Source organism: Eptesicus fuscus, chromosome 2 (genome assembly GCF_027574615.1).
Source record: "Eptesicus fuscus isolate TK198812 chromosome 2, DD_ASM_mEF_20220401, whole genome shotgun sequence".
In the NCBI taxonomy this organism is placed as follows: Eukaryota; Metazoa; Chordata; class Mammalia; order Chiroptera; family Vespertilionidae; genus Eptesicus; species Eptesicus fuscus.
Window position 1 is genome coordinate 46,429,213 of NC_072474.1, and position 18,224 is coordinate 46,447,436.

The window sequence follows — 18,224 nt, forward strand, 5'->3', positions numbered from 1 at the left end:
TCTTCTTATGCTACTTACATTTTTTCATCATACACATGTACTAATCTTTGAGGTAAGAAAAAAAGTTAATAGTAAAAATTTTAATCACCTTTTAGAGAAGTAGTATGCATGCAAATTTTAAAACTCTCTCTCCGAACGTTTCATAACTTCAAATTCTTTCATCTGTTGAAAATAAGACAACAGGCCCAAAATGGAGTTGCTCATGCTAAACACCATGCCACCAAATTAAGATTTAAATATATTCTTGGCTTTCCCAGAAATAGGATTTTAAACTAGTCAATCAGGAATCAACAACTCAGCACTAGGTAATCTGCCTGATAGGCCCCTGTCACCCCCTAAAGCAGTGATGGGCAACCTTTTGAGCTTGGTGTGTCAAACTTCGCCAAAAAACTGAGCATAACTCGGGTAGTGTGTCACTTTGAGGAAAAAACATTATTTCGCAAACGTTTCATCCTCAGGAGCAGCAAATGTTTCATCCTCAGGAGCAGCAAATGTTTCATCCTCGGCATGCGGCCGCCTCGACACGCGTGTCATAGGTTCGCCATCACTGCCCTAAAGGAAAGTCAGTTTTTAATCACCAATCCACTTTTGGGCTGAGTGTAATTTCCTTTTTCCACTCCTTTCTGCCTATGAGAGTCATTCTTTTTCTATCAGTGATGGTGAACCTCTGACACGCGTGTCAGTGCCATTTCTGATGACACGCGGCCGCTGAGGTGGCCGCATGCCGAGGGTTAAACATTTATGTTATTTAAACTATAAATATCGCGAAATAATGTTTTTTCCTCACAGGGACACACTACCCGAGTTATGCTCAGTTTTTTGGCGAAGTTTGAAACACCGAGCTCAAAAGGTTGCCCATCACTGGATAGGTCCTTAGAGCTCTTTTCTATCTGCCAGACCAGGGGTCCTCAGACTTTTTAAACAGGGGGCCAGTTCACTGTCCCTCAGACCGTTGGAGGGCCGGGCTATAGTTTAAAAAAAAAACTATGAACAAATTCCTATGCACACTGCACATATCTTATTTTGAAGTAAAAAAACAAAACGGCAAAAGCACCCACATGTGGCCCGCGGGCCGTAGTTTGAGGACGCCTGTGATATACAGGCTGATTTGAATAGATTTTTGCTCAAATAAACCTTTAAATTTTTTAAATATGCCTCAGTTTATCTTTAACAATTCTCTTTGCCTTTCCTGACCACTCAATTTAAGCTAAAGCGCAGCTTTCTTAACTCTTATTATCTTATTAGATACAGCCCAGCATCTTCTAGCTGGGCTAATCAAATTAACAGATTCTTAAAGTGATGGTTAAGCCAAGGCTCCCTTCCTAAAGCAGGCTTCACTGACTCTTTTGGGCAGGAAAGGGGGAAGAATCAAAGGTTCTTTCTGAGTGTTTTGTTTCTTAACAAACAGGTTAAAATCAGTATCTCAAAAGGCAGCATCAGGGCGGCAAACTGTTATTCCTTTCAGAACCCAAAGCCAATGAAAACAGGAACTTAAAGAGATAACGAGAAAAATCTAAACCTCAGGGTTTCTGAGCACAAGATTCTTGTTTCCAGGCTGGGCAGTGACTCTAAAGGTTTTTCTTCTTTTTTTCTTCCTTTTTTTCAGTGGCGGGGGGCGGCGGGGGGGCGGCACTTTGATTCTTTAAAGGTCATAATTCTCTTTGGTAGGTGAAAAAAATTGTGTGTTTTTTCTGCATATTGCAAACTTTTAGGGTGAAGTGGGGTCCTGCACTTCAGTGGCTTGTAGCAGGTCATAGCTATTTACTTATCACGGATTCCTGGCTGCACCCACCCTCCTCCAGACCCTTTTCCCCCCACTCCCATTTCCGTGGACGCGCCCGCCGGCCTCGCGCCCCCCGCGCCGCGACGCAGGTGGAACGGCCCTTGACGTCAGTGGAGACCTCGCCCAATCAGCAGCGGCGTTTGGGAAAATTTAAACTTAAAGGCGGGGCGGCCCGCGGCCTCCGCATCGCCGGCGCGGAGGGTCTAGGCCGCTTCCCGGGGTCTAACGTGACCGGATGGCGGAGGAAGGGGCCGTGGCCGTCTGCGTGCGGGTCCGCCCGCTCAACAGCAGGTAGGTGCGCCTGACCGCGACCCGGAGCCCTGCGGCCCCAGCCCAAGAGGTGAAGCCTGCGGGGTTTCCCAGAGTTGCTGCCGCCGGGCGCCGCTTGCTTAGTAACTCGGCCGCTTATCCTTGTTAGTTTTTTAATAAAAAAATATTTTAATATTGGCGTTATCGTAGGTGTCTCCCTCCCCACCCTTTGCCCACCTCCACCCGCCCCACCACCCCCTCCCTTGACCTTCTCCGGACTGTTGTCGGTGGCCTGGGGGTGTGCACAATGGTCTTGAGTCCCTCCTCCTCCTTGATCCGCTCACCCTCTGCAGGCCTGGGTTCCCTTATCTGTCAAGTAGCAGGGAAGGATCTAAAGGATACCTTCCAGCTGCGGATTCTCTTAAATCGAAAAAACTCAGCGTGGTCAACGTTAGAGGCAGCCCTGCGCTGCTTCTCCCCCACCTGCACCCACCCGCTGGGAAAGGCCTATCGGGAAGATCCCACTGGCACTCAGGCATGTTACACGGACCTGTCTCCCTCCTGGCTGTGTACTCCTGAAGAGCCAGGACGAGCCTGTCTTTATTATTATTATTCTTTATTATTATTATTATTATTATTTATTTATTTATTTATTGCATCGTATTCAGTAGGCACCTAATACTTCATTCAGACAATGACTGAATACAACATGCAGAAAGTGGAATGACTGGTAATCTACATGGATTTTTTTTTTTTTTTTTTTAGTACGGTGTACGGTACTAAACAGATACTGTCATCATTGCCCTGTGGATCTTACATTGGGGCGGGAGAGACAGAAAGTAAAGTAAAAAAAATGTAGAATGTTAAAGGTTGATATGCGAGTAATAAATGCTATAGAGAAAAAGCAGGGAGGGGAGGTACTAAAGTCTGTTTGCTTCTCTAGTCCCCGGCCTTCACCCCATAAAGAAACTATTACAGTACATCTTGGCAAGTGTTACCCTAGGCTGGTGGAGAGTGTTTGCTGGAGGCCTCATAGCCCTTTGGTGAGATGGCAGTTTGGGGGAGAGGCAGGGCTCGTGTCAGGAAACTCCTGACACTTTTCATGAGTCATCCTATATAATAAAAGGGTAATATGCAAATTGACCCTAACAGCAGAACGACCACTGGGCCAGTCACTATGAGGTGCACTGACCACCTCTTGGTTCCTTTCCCTGGCCGGCAGGCTCCGATTGCCTGATGGCGAACGGGGAACTGGGGGTGGGTGGCAGCCAGGGCGGCTGGGGAAGGTTGCCCTGATTGCAGGCCAGGCCTAGGGACCATACCCACGCACGATTTCGTGTGCCAGGCTTCCAGTGAAAGAATCAAGTTACTTAATGGAAGGGTTAGGATATTCCAGGTGCAGAGGGGTTGAATCTATTATCCTGTGGGAACCTTCAGGTAATTAGTTTGTAGGGAGTTAGGATAGATAGAGGAATTTAGAAGATAAGGTTGAAGAGAGAGAAACATAATACAGGTCTCCTGTGCCATAGTAAGGACTTCAGGTGACTTTTAAAGGATTTAAGGGAGCCCTAGCTGGTTTGGCTCAATGGGTAGAGCACCTGCCTGCAGACTGGTCTGCCTTCGGACTGAAGGGTCCCAGGTTCAATTCCAGCCAAGGGTACATGCCTGGGTTTTGGGCTCAATCCCCAGTAGGGGGCATGCAGGAGGCAGCCAATCAATGATTCTCTCTCATCATTAATGTTTCTATCTCTCCCTCTCTAAAATCAATAAAATATATATATATTTTTTAAAAGGATTTAAGGGAGAGGGACGTAAGCAGGGTTGCATTTTGGGTGTGTCTTTTCAGCTGCCGGTACTGGGTAAGACGGTGGGAGTGAAGAGCTTCGAAATGAAACTCCCATGAGAGGGCAGGAGGTGATTGAAGGCCTGTTTAAAAGTGTTGACTCCCCACCCCCCCAAAGGTGGATTTTCCATGTTTATCTGATATAGATGTCATTACCATCTTTTAAAATAGTCTTCAGAAAATGAAATATTTTAAATTATCTTTCATATAACATTGCTTCTTTGACCAGTTATAGTAAAATCCAGTGTTTTATTGTTTTAGAGAAGAAGCTCTTGGAGAAGCTACGCAAGTTTATTGGAAAACTGGCAATAATGCTATTTATCAAGTGGATGGGAGTAAATCCTTTAATTTTGGTAAGCTTATACTAACATCAAAAGTTAACCTGTTATTCTGTTCCTATTAAGAGTATAAAGGCTTGCTCCAGCCGGTTTGGCTCAGACTCTCGGACTGAAGGGTCTCCAGTTGGTTTGATTCTGGTCAGAGGCATGTTCCTCAGTTTCAGGCTGGATCCCCAGCCCTGGTCCAGGCTTGTGCGGAGGCAACCAATCGATGTGGTTCTCTCACATCTGTGTTTCTCTCTGGCCTGTCGGAAAGATCCTACTGGCTGGCACTCAGGCATTTTACAACGAACTCTCTCCCTCTCCCTTCCACTCTCTCTAAAAATCAATGGAAAGCCCTGACTGGTTTGGCTCAGTGGATAGAGTGTTGACCTGTCGACTGAAGGGTCCTAAGTTTGATTCCCGTCAAGGCACATGCCTGGGTTGCAGGCTTGATTCCCCGTACGGGGTATGCAGGAGGCAGCTGATCAGTGATTCTCTCTCATTATTGATGTTTCTATCTCTCCCTCTTCCTTCCTCTCTGAAATCAATAAGAATATATATATTTTTTTAAATGGAAAAAATATCCTAGGCTGAGGATTAACAACAATAACAAAAAGGGTACAAAAGATTGTGAATAATACTGGATTTGTCCTTAAAGATGAGACCAAGCCTTTTGGTAACTGCTTCAGTGGGTACCTTAAACAAATTGCTCATCCATGTATGAAAAGTAAGATCATAAATTGATATTTAAACACAGTCATGGTCAGAGTGTCTTATGACTAAAACTATCATTTTCCCCTCTTATTTATTAGTGTATTTATGGCCTAAAACTTCATAAGCCTAAAATATGTCACTTAATGTCAAGTCATCTTTAAGATCTTTCAGTTTAGTATTTTTTCCACAATTATTTTCAAGAAATCTCTTTAAACAATAAGTAGGGAAGATATTGGTTCTTTGCTGAAATACGGCAAGGGCTCACCTCTGTTTTTAAGGAGCTTATTATATGTCAGAAGGGACACCTTAATAAGTAATTACACTTATTATGGCAAGCTTTGTGGAAGCTTATAGTGGAGGATCTAGCTAGGTGTCTGAAATGGTACCACTTAAACAGGGACCTGCAGGATGATGGACAGCTACCTAGGACAAAGGGACTTAAAGGTCCTAAAGCAAGGGTAGGGAACATGGGCCATAGAGGCCTGAGAAATCATTTGGTCTGGCCTTGCCAAGGCATTAGGGTAAGCTAGTTAAAGTGTATAACCAAATGTAGCAGGCTACTTTTTAAGTTGATAACTTTGTATGGCCCGAGAATGATGTTATAAATATCTCAATGGCCCTTGACAGAAAAATGGTTCCCCACCCCTGCCCTAAAGGTTGACTAGACCGATTTGTTGTATTGATTTAATATGTAATAGTGTTGCCAATGTGCCAGACACTGTTCTAAGCTCTTCATAATATTAACTCGTTTGATCCTCCAACAAGCCTATGGAGTAGATACTGTGTGATAGGTACCTTCCCATTTTAGAACAGGACTAAAGCAGAGGCCCCGAGTCCACAGCCAGCAAGTGGAAGTCAGGCTCCAGATCTGTGTTCTAACCACCCTCCCATGCTGCCACTTAGGCACCAAAGAGCGACAGTGAAGTGTTCTCAACAACCTCAGGAATGAGGGTCAAAACAGTGTTAATGTAGAAAGCCAACATATCAGGTTCTGGAGCCAAGACATATAGTAGAGAAAATGATTCCTGGTAAAGGACTATTTGAGGGGATTAACATAATTTTTTAAAAGGTAAAGCAATATGTGCCAGAGATTATAAAACCAAAAGCAATGAATGCGAAAGCATTTCGACTCAGGTACTACAGATTCTCAGAAGCCCTATATGCCCATTGAGGATTTTGACTCATTCACCTATCTGAATCAGATGGCATTAAGATTTGAATCATCCCGTCATCTCTCCTTGCTCAGAAATCATGATGCCTAAGCAGCCTTCGGATGGAACTTTGGTTTTCCATATAGTTCTGCCAACAGGGTAGATATATGGGTGTGCTGCAAGCAGTGTGATCACTGAATTTCTCATTGTGGGTTGATCCATTTCCCTCCTGATTCACAAAGTAATTGCCTGTGAGCCTTTTAATATGAGGCAACCGCTGCGAGAGTGGTCCATTTTTAATTTGCTAACAAAAGCAGAAAACCACTTCCTAGACTAGTGAATTCATCAGGGCAAATGCTGTCTGTCCTAAACCTAGCTTTTAGCAACCAGCAAAATGGTCATTCCCTCTAAATTCAGCTTTTTTCAGTACGTTTCTTTCAAATGTTTGCATTTGTTGGTTTAGTTTGGGCTAGTCCTTTTCTCTGGATATTCTAAACATTGAAATTTCCCAAAGAATAGTAATAGTTCTCATTTCCTAAGTATTAACCTAATGCAGTGGTCGGCAAATTCATTAGTCAACAGAGACAAATATCAACAGTACAACAATTGAAATTTCTTTTGAGAGCCAAGTTTTTTAAACTTAAACTATATAGGTAGGTACATTGTTATTAACTTAATTAGGGTACTCCTAAGCTGGCCTTTGCTAAAAACTCAAGGGGCCAAAGAGCCGCATGTGGCTCTCGAGCCGAGGTTTGCCGACCACTGACCTAATGTTTAGAATAATTCTATGAAAAAAATAATATAGCGTATTGGTTTAACAAATTAGGGAACTGAGGCACAGAGATATCAACCACTTTGCCCAAAGTCACACAGCTAGTAAGTCTCAGAACCAGGATTTGCAGATAATCTATTTCAAGACTCCATATTCAGCCACTATGCCCTACTGCCTCTTGAAAGTACATAGCATAGATGATGTTTTCTTGGGTGGGTTTTTTGTTTGTTTGTTTGTTTATTTGTTTGTTTGGGTGGGGTTTAGGTGTGAGAACCAACACATTTTACCTTACAGAAAAGTATATTTTCAGAGGACCAAAAAGTTGAAGAAAATATAGTCTTAAATATTTTATACTATATTCTGACAATTTTATTTCTTTGAGCAACTACTAATTAAGAAGAAAACACAGTTCGTTTGGTTTAACTCATTTTTTTTGTTTGTTTAGATCGTGTCTTTGATAGTAATGAAACCACTAAAGATGTTTATGAAGAAATAGCAGTGCCCATCATAGATTCTGCCATACAAGGCTACAATGGTTTGTATTCATTGCAGAAACATTTTAGTCTGGGCTATCTGTTCAACAAATATTGATAGTTTTACACTCTGTACTCTCTTTTTTTTAAACCTTTGAGTGTGTGTGTGTTTTGTTTTTGCAGGTACTATATTTGCCTATGGGCAGACTGCTTCAGGAAAAACATATACTATGATGGGTTCAGGAGATTATTTGGGAGTAATACCCAGAGCAATTCATGACATTTTCCAAAAAATTGAGAAGGTAAATAACTTAGCTAAATTTCCAGTATATACAGGTAAAAGTAGTAATAATAGGATAGCAACTTCAGTGTTTTCTCGTAATGATGAAAGGAAGTAGATTTACAGTTATCTCTTGATTATCTATGGGGAGAGAAGAAAGGCATGGCATAGATTTACTTTTTTTTACAAACTTACTCCAGAGCTTAAAGTTCTTCATTTTTTGCTTGAAATAGTAATACTCCGACCACAAAATGGGCATTAAGGAACAGGAAAGTCTTATCAGAATGGTTAACTCCTCACTGCCTTTGTTTAGCTACCAGTGATTACCAAGGAGCACTAAAATTAGATGTAGATAAAAGACAAGGGCAGCAAAGGGCTAGATAAGGCAGCCTAATTAGTTAAGAGTTGATTGCATTTAAATTACTTATTATTTTAATGATTTTTAATGTTTTTATTTGAACCTCTGTGGGTAGGGTTTTATTTTGAGCTTATAGATTTAGACTGGACACTCTTCTAATTCTATGATACTATATTTTTCTGAAACAGTGCTTTTGTATAGTTTTGTGTTTATCATTGTTAATATAGAACCATAGGGGATTTTTAGGGTTTGTTTGTTTGTTTTAAGGAGATAGTTTCTCAAACAATATTTTAATATTTAATATTAACACATAAACATTTAGTATTAGGTTTTCCTAAATGGGTGATTAATATTTTGTTGTTGTTTTTTCTTCTAGTTTCCTGATAGGGAATTTCTCTTGCGTGTGTCTTACATGGAAATATACAATGAAACCATTACAGACTTACTTTGTGACACTCGAAAAATGAAGCCTTTAATAATTCGGGAAGACTTCAATGTGAGTAGCAGAGTTAACAATGTAGCTCAAAAAAGAGACTTATTTATTGGGATTGTTGTTCTTGAAAATTTACCTTTAATTTCTATGTTTTTAAGTGCTGTATCTATGGTTTATTTTATTTTTTCTTAAGTGATTATAAAGATCCCTTTTTAAGCAATACACAGTAGGCAAAAGTAGGTTTACAGTTGTAACAGATTTATATAATAAAAGGCTAATATGCAAATCGACCAAACAGCGGAACGACTGGTCACTATGACGCGCACTGACCACCAGGGAGCAGATGCTCAATGCAGGAGCTGCCCCCTGGTAGTCAGTGTGCTCCCACAGGGGGAGCGCCACTCAGCCAGAAGCCCTGAGCCGGGCTCACGGCTGGCGAGTGCAGCGGTGGTGGCAGGAGCCTCTCCCGCCTCCGCGGCAGCGCTAAGGATGTCTGAATGACAGCTTTGGCCCGCTCTCCATGGGGAGCAGGCCAAAGCTGTCAGTCGGACATCCCCCAAGGGCTCCCAGATTGCAAGCAAGCTCAGGCCGGGCTGAGGGACCCAACCCCCAAGTGCACGAATTTTGTGCACTAGGCCTCTAGGAATCCTATATATAAAGAGGTAATATGCAAATTGACCTTCACACCCTCACTAGATGGCTGCCTATGACCAGGCTGGCAGGGGAGTTAGTGAGGGACAACCAAATGACTGAACAACCAGGTTGTGTGGAGCGACCAGGCCGGCCGGGGGATTAGTGAAGGATGACCAAATGACTGAACAACAGGCTGCGTGGAGCAACCAGGCCAGCGGGGGTTGGGGGGAGGAGGCAGTTGGGGGCCACCAGGCTAGCAGGGGGGGGCAATTAGGGGCGACCAGACCGGCAGAGGGGTGCAGTTGGGAGCGACCAGGGCGGCAAGGGGGGGAGGCAGTAAGGGGTGACCAGACTGGGGGGGGGGGGGGGGGCGCAGTTAGGAGTGACCAGGCTGGCACGCAGAGGCAGTGAGGGGCGATCAGGCCAGCTTGGGGGGGGAGGGGGAGCAGTTACTGGCAACCAGGCAGGCAGGCAGGTGAGCAATTAGGAGCCAGTGATCTAGGATTGTGAGAAGGATGTCTGACTGCCGGTTTAGGATCGGGCCTAAACCGGCAGTCGGATATCCCCCAAGGAGTCCTGGATTGGAGAGGGTGCAGGCTGGGCTGACGGGACCACCCCCACCCCTCCCGTGCACAAATTTTGTGCACCGGGTCTCTAGTATAATAATACAAGAATACATTCTAAAATAAATTCTGTGTTTTGTATACTCACAACTGTACACCTACTTTTGCCCACCCTATATGTGTAATTTTTAAATATTGACAGCTGTAATATATTGGTGTAAGTGCCTAAAAAGAGCAAGATGGAAGTTTCAGGTTAGAATTTGGTGTGCTTTGATATAGGAAGTAAATTGTAAATATCATAGGTTTACTTATTTTCATACTATAGTTTTCATTTTGCATTTTTAACTTCTAAAAATGTATTCTATCATAGTTTGCACCTTCTTTTTGATATGCAAACTTTTAAGTGTTTTCTATTTCTTTACTCTTCCCATAATTAAACTTGTTTCAGAGGAATGTGTATGTATCTGACCTCACAGAAGAAGTTGTTTCTACATCAGAAATGGCTTTGAAGTGGATCAGAAAGGGAGAAAGTAAGACTTTACTCTGTATTTCTTCAAAACATTGTAAAAACTATTCAATTGAATGCATTTAGGCTTCAAGTCACACTTTTACTTTTAAGCTAAAATAAAAGTTAATTTTTTAAAGTTTTGACATACACTGCTGAAATATGACTTATTTTTTACAGAGAATAGACATTATGGAATTACAAAAATGAATCAAAGAAGCAGTCGTTCTCATACCATTTTTAGGATGGTAGGTAATTCTCTATTTGGTCTTTCCAATTAAGAATGCACTAATTTTTCTACAAGTTTCCTTTTCCTTCTAGATTTTGGAAAGCAGAGAGAAAGGTGAACCTTCTAATTGTGAAGGATCTGTCAAGGTGTCCCACTTGGTGAGTATTGATAAACCGTGATAATGTACCTTAGAGGCCAAAGCAAAATTGGACTCAGCTGTGGGGTGTTTGGTTTCATAAGGACTGTTAACTGAACTATTTTAAATAGAACCATCTATAAATGGTGGTTTAACTGGTGTCATACGTAGCATGAAATTACTAGCTAAAATGTAGGAAGAATTTAAAGGATCTCATAAATTTAGATGTTAGGACTGCAGGATTTGAGGCTTTCTCTGACAGTAATGAAGGGGGGTTTGTTTTGTTTTTTGTGGGTTTTTTTTTGGGGTTTTTTTGTTTGTTGTTGGTTTTTTTGTTTATTTGTTTTTCATACACACTTAAGAGTTAACCTACCGGTAATCTTGGAATTGGGGGGTGGGGGCAGTCAGGGTCTTTGTTTTTTGGCTTTTTAGTCTTAGCCAATGGAATTAAGACTTGTGAGATAAACAAAAACTTAAGTGGGATGGTTTAAAAATAAATCACATTATTCAAGTTCATTCTTAAGTAAATAAAAAAGTATATTTTATATTATAAACACAGTGTTTTAGACTATAAATCCCTGGAAAGCAAGAGTGATATCTCATTCATCTTGTAGTCCCAACACTTGTACATATTTATGTTCAGTCCTGTTTGTTGAATAAATGACTATAAGCATTATGCTAACATTCCTTTTTTCACATAAATAAGCCTCACATTGTTGTTCTATATCATTTCTGTCTCTTCTCATGCTTCCTTCTTATTCATTATCGTTATTGTTTTATTCTCTGTCTTCAACGCCTAAATTCTTTAGCTTGATGTTTAAGTTTACGCTATTTGATTTGAAAACTTCAGGGGGGAAATGTAATAGTCTATAATATGTTTGTTCATTTTTTAGATTTTGAAAAATCAGTCTTAATTAAATATCTAATTCTAGTTTACTTACTTTACCATACAAGTACAAAGTTTATTTTAGTAAACTAGTCTTGTTTTAATTTAACAGAAAAAAACTTCTGTTTTGTTTTCCAAACCTGGTCTGTGATATATCACTACATTTCCAATTTTTCTCTTAATACTTTAGCTTTAATACTCTTGACATGTTCAGTGATCCGTTTGATGACTTTTCTCATATTGTTTGATGCTCTCATTTAGGGACCATAGGTTCCATCTGATCCAACAACCTTGCGGCCTCTCACTCTGAAGTATCTTCTTGGGAAGAAGTGTTCCCCAGAGGATCATTTTCTGACTCTTTGTAGGTGACTGAGCATTTCCTAGCCTTTCTGTGATAAGATCCAGGTTCTCTTAGCTGTGCTTCTTCTCTATGCCCTTGTGTGGCCTCTCTTCTCCTACCCCTCTAACAAACACATGGGCTGTTCTGTGGCCTTTCTTACTTCCCATGCGTGCTCTCAGACATTGTTATCACTTCTGTGTTAATGATGGCCAAATGTTTATTTTATCTAGAGTCTCTAAGTTCTAATACATGTCTCCCTAATGATTATAGTAATGGTACTAGGGGCCCAGTGGACAAATTCGTGCACCTTGAAAGGAACTGTGTGCTGTGAGGCTGCGGTGGGCACAGGGGTCCGCAAGGCTGCGGTGAGCACCTGGGCAGGTCTCGGCCCATCCTCCGTGCCCCCCGCCCGGCCCCTCCCACCACAGCTCCTGGTCCCCTGTCTGCCAGCAGCCCCACTCCCATTGCTACCACTCCCACACGCTGACAGCGCCGGCCCCAGTCGCACCCGCTGACAGTGCGGAGCGATTGGGGCCGGTGCCAGCAGCGGGTGCGAGTGGGGCCGGCACCATAAGTGGGTATGAGTGGCAGCTGCCAGCCCTGATCATCTCTCAGGACGGGGAGGTGGAGAAGCCCTGAGAGCAATCAGGGCTGGCAGCCACCACTCGCACCTGCTGACAGTGCCTAGCAATCGGGACCGGTGCCAGGCACTGGCAGCAGGTGCAAGCAGCGGCTCCATCGCTGGCTGCGGGTGCAAATGGGGTCGGCACCAGCAGTGGCTGTGAGCGGCAGCTCTAGCACCGGCAGTGGGTGCAAGGGGGACCGGTGTCCGCAGCAGGTGCGAGCACTGGGCAGGACCGCCACACACGCAGGAGGAAAGAAATTTTAGGCACCACCAGAGGCTAGCCCCAATGACGGAGACTGGCGCCCCTGCTCACCTGCTTCACTATCCCACCGCAGCCAACCCCTGCCCTGTTCCACGCTCTGCCGCTTACTGCCGACACCACCATGTTCCGTGTGCGCCCCCTGGTGCACACCATAGCAACCGATTCTGTTGTTCCGCCGTTCAGTCTATTTGCATATTAACCTTTTATTATATAGGATTATTATATAGGATGTCCCACTCTTGTCTCAAACTTCAGTGTGTCTAAAACCAAATTAATTTCTTCCTATCATAATGAATATTCCTTTTTTCCAGTTGTGCCAGCATTATCCTGGTCACCTAGGCTGGAAACCCAAGTCATTTTGGCTCTTTTTCTGCCTTCCCTTTTATCCAGTTATAACCATTTCCTACTGATTTCATCTTTCAACATTCTCCTGGATGTCATATTCATTTAGGTACTCATCTCTCTTAAATTGCTATATCATCCTCCTGGACCTGGCTTCATAACTTTGATCTTCATTTCAAATGTTATTAAGTACTGTTTTGTTTGTCACTCCCATAGTCAAGATCTGGCCACTCTTGGCCCATCTAACTTTACTTCTTTCTACTCCACCTGAGCTCCTCTCTTATAGATTCTTCATATCTTTGAATGCTAATGCTCGTTCCCATCTTATACCTTAATTCATGCTTCCTTCATCACTACTTTGCCCTGTTATTATGTATCTGGGTTATCTGTAATAGATACTCTACAAAAAAAGATTAGACTTCTCTGAAGTATCTGAGATAGAACTACAAAGTAATGGTACAGAATTACCTGCCATTCCCGCAAGTCTCCAGAGAGAAATAATTTAAACCTCTGACTTTAAATGCATTAGGGATATTTACTGAGCCTTTACCATGTTGTGAGCATAGTACTGGGCTCTGTAGATGAAAGAATAAAGAAAACATCCCTCCACTACTTACCGTCTCCACTGCTACCTGCCTAGCTCAAGCCACCGTTGTCTCACACTCACATTCCTATCTGGGCTCCCTGCTGCCTCTCTTGCCCCTCCCCAATCCTTTCTCCACCTAGGGTTTCACAGTTGATCCTTCAGAAAGTTAAATCAAGACATGTCACTCTTGCTTAAAGCCCTCTCATGATTTCCCATTGCACTTAGAAAATCCAGAGTTCTTACCCTATCTTGTCCTATCTTTAACTCACTCCTCCAGTGCTGCCATTTCTATGTTTTGAATGCACTAAGCTTGTTAGTGCTTTGTGACTGGGTGTACTGTCTATTCTTTATTCTTAAATACAGTTCCCTTGGTCTTTGCATGGCTGGCTCCCTCTTCTCTGTCATTTCTGATCTTAGTCTAATGCAAGCGTGGGGAATGTCCGCCCTGCGGGCTGGATATTTAGTCTGGCCCTGCCAAGATAACCACTGGCGGGACTGGAAATTCAATAAATCTAGGAGACTTATTGCAACATAAATTTATATTAACTGAATTATATAAAGCAAATGACATTATAAATATCCAAATGGCCCTTGGCAGAAAAAAGGTTCCCCCCCTGGTTTAATGGAAGGCCTTCCCCAACCACCCGATCCAAAGACCTTTCTCTGTCCCTTCCTTTTCTCTCCCAGCACTTTTTAAATTACCTGTATTACACTTACATGAATTGTTTCTTATCTGTTTGTCTTTTTCTCTCTTCTCTCCAACTTCCTCCTCTCCTCATCCCACCCCATGTGGAAGATAAGCTCTCTGAGAGCAGGGGCCTTTATTTGTCTGGTTCACATTATATTCCTAATAACTAACAAACCGCCTGCAGCATGACAGGCAGTCACTTTTTTCAACAACATTTATGAAATTGAAGAAGGGCCTGTGCTTTTAAAGATGCTACAATGTGTTGGGAGATACAAATGACTAGCTCAGCACTATAAGAATAAGTCATATCTGTAAACACCTCTCTGTACACAGTTGCAAAGCAAAGCATTCAAGGTGGGATGAAGGGTAAAGTTGGCAAAACTGCATTGAGAAGGTAACATTTGCCTTTGGTCCTGAGTAATGAGTAAAGGCATACTAGAACATTCAAACTACTAAAGGGGAGTGGCAAAAGATAGCACTTGCAAGTGTGGAAGCACATGAGGTGTGTAGGGCATAGTGCGTATAGTTCCATTTAGTGAGTAGTTAAGAGTAAGCAATGAATAGATATAATGTTGGAGCAACACAAGTGCCAGGTGGAAAGAATCATGTTCGCCGTGGTTAGGTTTTGAACTTTGTGTAGGAACTAGAGAACCGATTCTGTCAGCATTATGGAGGATACAGTATAGTTAAGGAACACGGTATAGAGATCAGTTGGTCTCAGAAAAGAGAAGGCCTAGACAGTGGGGTGAGAGACAGCGGTATAAGAGTGGTGTTCAGATAAGCCATGCATTAAAAATGTTTTTTCAGTTTGGATTTCATTATTTCAGGTTACCCTTCCTAAAGCTTTATTTCCATCTCTTTCAGAATTTGGTTGATCTTGCAGGCAGTGAAAGAGCTGCTCAAACAGGTGCTGAAGGTAATGAAAACTCATGCAGTGTTGGTCTGAATGTTTTCCTGTTTTACAAAATAAAAAGTGCTAGCATGCATTTTAGAAACTAATAACGTAATGGCAATAATAATTTTGTGATAAAGGTCTTTAATGCGAAAATCAGCTTCTGTATCTAGCTAGTTACTTCAGGCTACTGTAGCATCAATTAAAAAACTAAAACTATGCAGATATTAAGATTATATAGCTGGAAAGCTCCTGAGAGTACCATGAAAACCAAATTGTCATAATCAGTAAGGAAATTCAGAAAGTTAGTGGGGTACAAAATTAATATGCTGACATTAAAAACTCATGATACAAACAACAACCAATTAGAATATTAAGCATACAAAAGACTCCATTTACAGCAATGACTTAAAGGATGTAATACCTGGGATGAAACTGAACAAAAATTTCACAAGACCAGCATAAAGGAAACTTTAAAACAGACCTGAAGAACCTAACCATATACTTACACAAATGGAAAAGCATACTTAGATGGGAAGGTTCACAATCATAAAGATGTCAAGCCTCTACATTAATTTCTTTCAGCCTGACATAGACACACTCAGCTGCGGGTGGCCTGTATCCACCAAACCAGTGAATTCTCAGACCTGTAAATAAGAAATAAGTGCTTGTTGTTTTAAGCTGGCTTGTTTAGCAGCAATATTATAGTCATAGCTGAATAATGCACCTGAAATAACAGCTGCCAAATGAAAAAGTAGTGTATTTAGTATACTATTATTAGTGTAAAAAAGAAAGGGGAGAAAGTAATATGTATGGACTTATATTTATAAAAATCTCTAGAAAAATAAACTAATAAAAATGGTTTGCTGGAATAGAAACAGGAATAGGTTGAATGAAGCATGAAAGTGAGAGAGAGCCCTAGCCAGTTTGGCTCAGTGGATAGAGCATCAGCCTGTGGACTGAAGGGCCCCAAGTTCGATTCTGATCAAGGGCACATGCCCAGGTTGTAGGCTCGTGCAGGAGGCAGGCAGTCAATGATTCTCTCTCATCATTGATGTTTCTATCTCTCCCTTCCTCTCTGAAATCAATAAAAATATATTTTTTAAAAAGTGAGAGAGAGCTTTTTCAATGTACTTTTTTTTTTTTTTAATGTTTGAGCCATTTGAGCATATTAACAATTTTAAAATGAAAACTTTTTTGGTTGTGAGCCTATAGGAACTAACTTCATTGTAAGTCTACAATTGCTTGTGAGGTTTGGAAAAAATAGATTTGAACTGAGGAGTCAGAGGCTCTTCTGGGAAATGGGCTTTTCCTCCTTCTGATTCGTCGTCATTTTCCTTTTGCTAGTTCTCTCAGGTGACAACTTTGCTGATTCATTCAATAGGTGGGAGGAATAGGGAGAGGGCTCCTTCTACCAGTGGTATAAAAGGTGGGCTCAGATCTAGTCGAAAGCATAGACATTAGCATCTGACCCTTTTATTTCTAATTTATCGTATAACTTACTGGTAAATAAGTTCATCATGTAGTACAGAAATCAATTTTAGTTTTCATATTTGTTTAATAAATGCAGGTGTGCGACTTAAGGAAGGCTGTAATATAAATCGAAGTTTATTTATTTTGGGACAAGTGATTAAGAAACTTAGTGATGGACAAGTTGGGTAAGTTTAAACCATTGTCATTTACCTGTTAATGCTTACATTTTTCATGAGGTTGAAAATTATTATAGTTCAGTGACAAATAAAAGTGCTGATTTCTTTCATATATTCAAAAGCTTTTGTGATTCTGTGAGCATGCATGACTTCTTATACCTATGACTATGACCAGCTAAATTAACTTATTTTAAATATTTGTAGTCAGTAATTTTTATCTGCCCTCTTTAACCTGAAAAGAATTTATTTTTAAAGCTGTAGCTACTTCAAAGTTCTGCATTAATAAAGTAATCATTTTTGTTATATAAAAATTCTTACTCTTTTTCTTCCCAAACTTATTTCTCACCCAGGGGTTTCATAAATTATCGAGATAGCAAATTAACACGAATTCTCCAGAATTCCTTGGGAGGAAATGCCAAAACACGTATTATCTGCACAATTACTCCAGTGTCTTTTGATGAAACTCTTAGTACTCTCCAGGTGAGTTTGATTTTTTTTATCTCAACTTAATTTGTGGGGGGAATCACCTTAAAGAAGAAAAAAATACCTACTAAGCTTAGCTGTAGGTTTTTTGGTTTTATTTTGGGTTTTTTTGTTTTTATTCATTTTTTCTATTGATTTTTTTTTTTTTAAGAGAGATTGGAAGGGAAGGAGGAAGATAAGAGAGAGAAACATTGATGTGAGAGAGACACATCAATTGGTTGCCTCCAGTGAGCACCCTGACTAGGACCAGGAATCGAACTTGCAACCCTTGACAGGAAATTGAACCCACAACCCTTTGTGTGGGTGGGCTGATGCTCCAACCACTGAGCAACAGCGGCCAGGCTAGCTGTGTTTTCTTTTTTGCATTGACATAACATACCTGTTAAAATTAATGTGCTGTCTACTAAATAGAATTTTTTAATTTTCCCAGATTTTAATCATTCATATCTCATCTCCATAATTTTTGTCACATCCAACACTTTTACTGAAATTAACATGATATTTTTATTTAAATAACTCACTTTTTTACTTAATTTATTATAGAAGGATACTTTTTTTTTTAAATATTTTTTATTGATTTTTTACAGATAGGAAGAGAGAGGGATAGAGAGTTAGAAACATCGATCAGCTGCCTCTTGCACACCCCCTACTGGGGATGTGCCCGCAAGCAAGGTACATGCCCTTGACCGGAATCGAACCTGGGACCTTTCAGTCCGCAGGCCGACGCTCTATCCACTGAGCCAAACCGGTTTCGGCTAGAAGGATACTTTTTATCAGTCCCATAAATTAAAACTAGAATCACTTGCAACAGTTGGAAGTTGATTCAAAAAAGTGTTTGTTTTTATAATAATAATTCTTAAATTCCTGCTAGCTAATTGTTGCATGCCTTGACTCTGAGCTTAAAGCCTGTACTTTCTGTTTTGGGTTTGTTTTTGTTGCGGGGGAGGGGGAGTTAAAAGAAAGATGAGAAATTTCAATAGAATAGCTTTTTCAATGAAGGGTTCAGTGATTTAATGGTCACCTTCATGT

The 18,224-nt window shown here is 41.2% G+C and overlaps 1 protein-coding gene across 1 annotated transcript in view; it reads left to right on the forward strand.

Annotated features, from left to right (window-relative positions):
- The first annotated feature begins 2,018 nt into the window (after positions 1-2,018).
- The window catches only part of CENPE (centromere protein E), a 73,259-nt gene continuing 57,053 nt past the window's right edge, over positions 2,019-18,224 (forward strand). The window contains exons 1-11 of the mRNA XM_054721818.1: positions 2,019-2,074; positions 4,137-4,228; positions 7,278-7,367; positions 7,489-7,607; positions 8,320-8,439; positions 10,021-10,102; positions 10,258-10,325; positions 10,399-10,464; positions 15,036-15,087; positions 16,634-16,721; positions 17,063-17,192. Of these exons, the coding sequence (XP_054577793.1) occupies positions 2,019-2,074; positions 4,137-4,228; positions 7,278-7,367; positions 7,489-7,607; positions 8,320-8,439; positions 10,021-10,102; positions 10,258-10,325; positions 10,399-10,464; positions 15,036-15,087; positions 16,634-16,721; positions 17,063-17,192 (963 nt within the window). The remainder of the gene's footprint in view (positions 2,075-4,136; positions 4,229-7,277; positions 7,368-7,488; positions 7,608-8,319; positions 8,440-10,020; positions 10,103-10,257; positions 10,326-10,398; positions 10,465-15,035; positions 15,088-16,633; positions 16,722-17,062; positions 17,193-18,224) is intronic.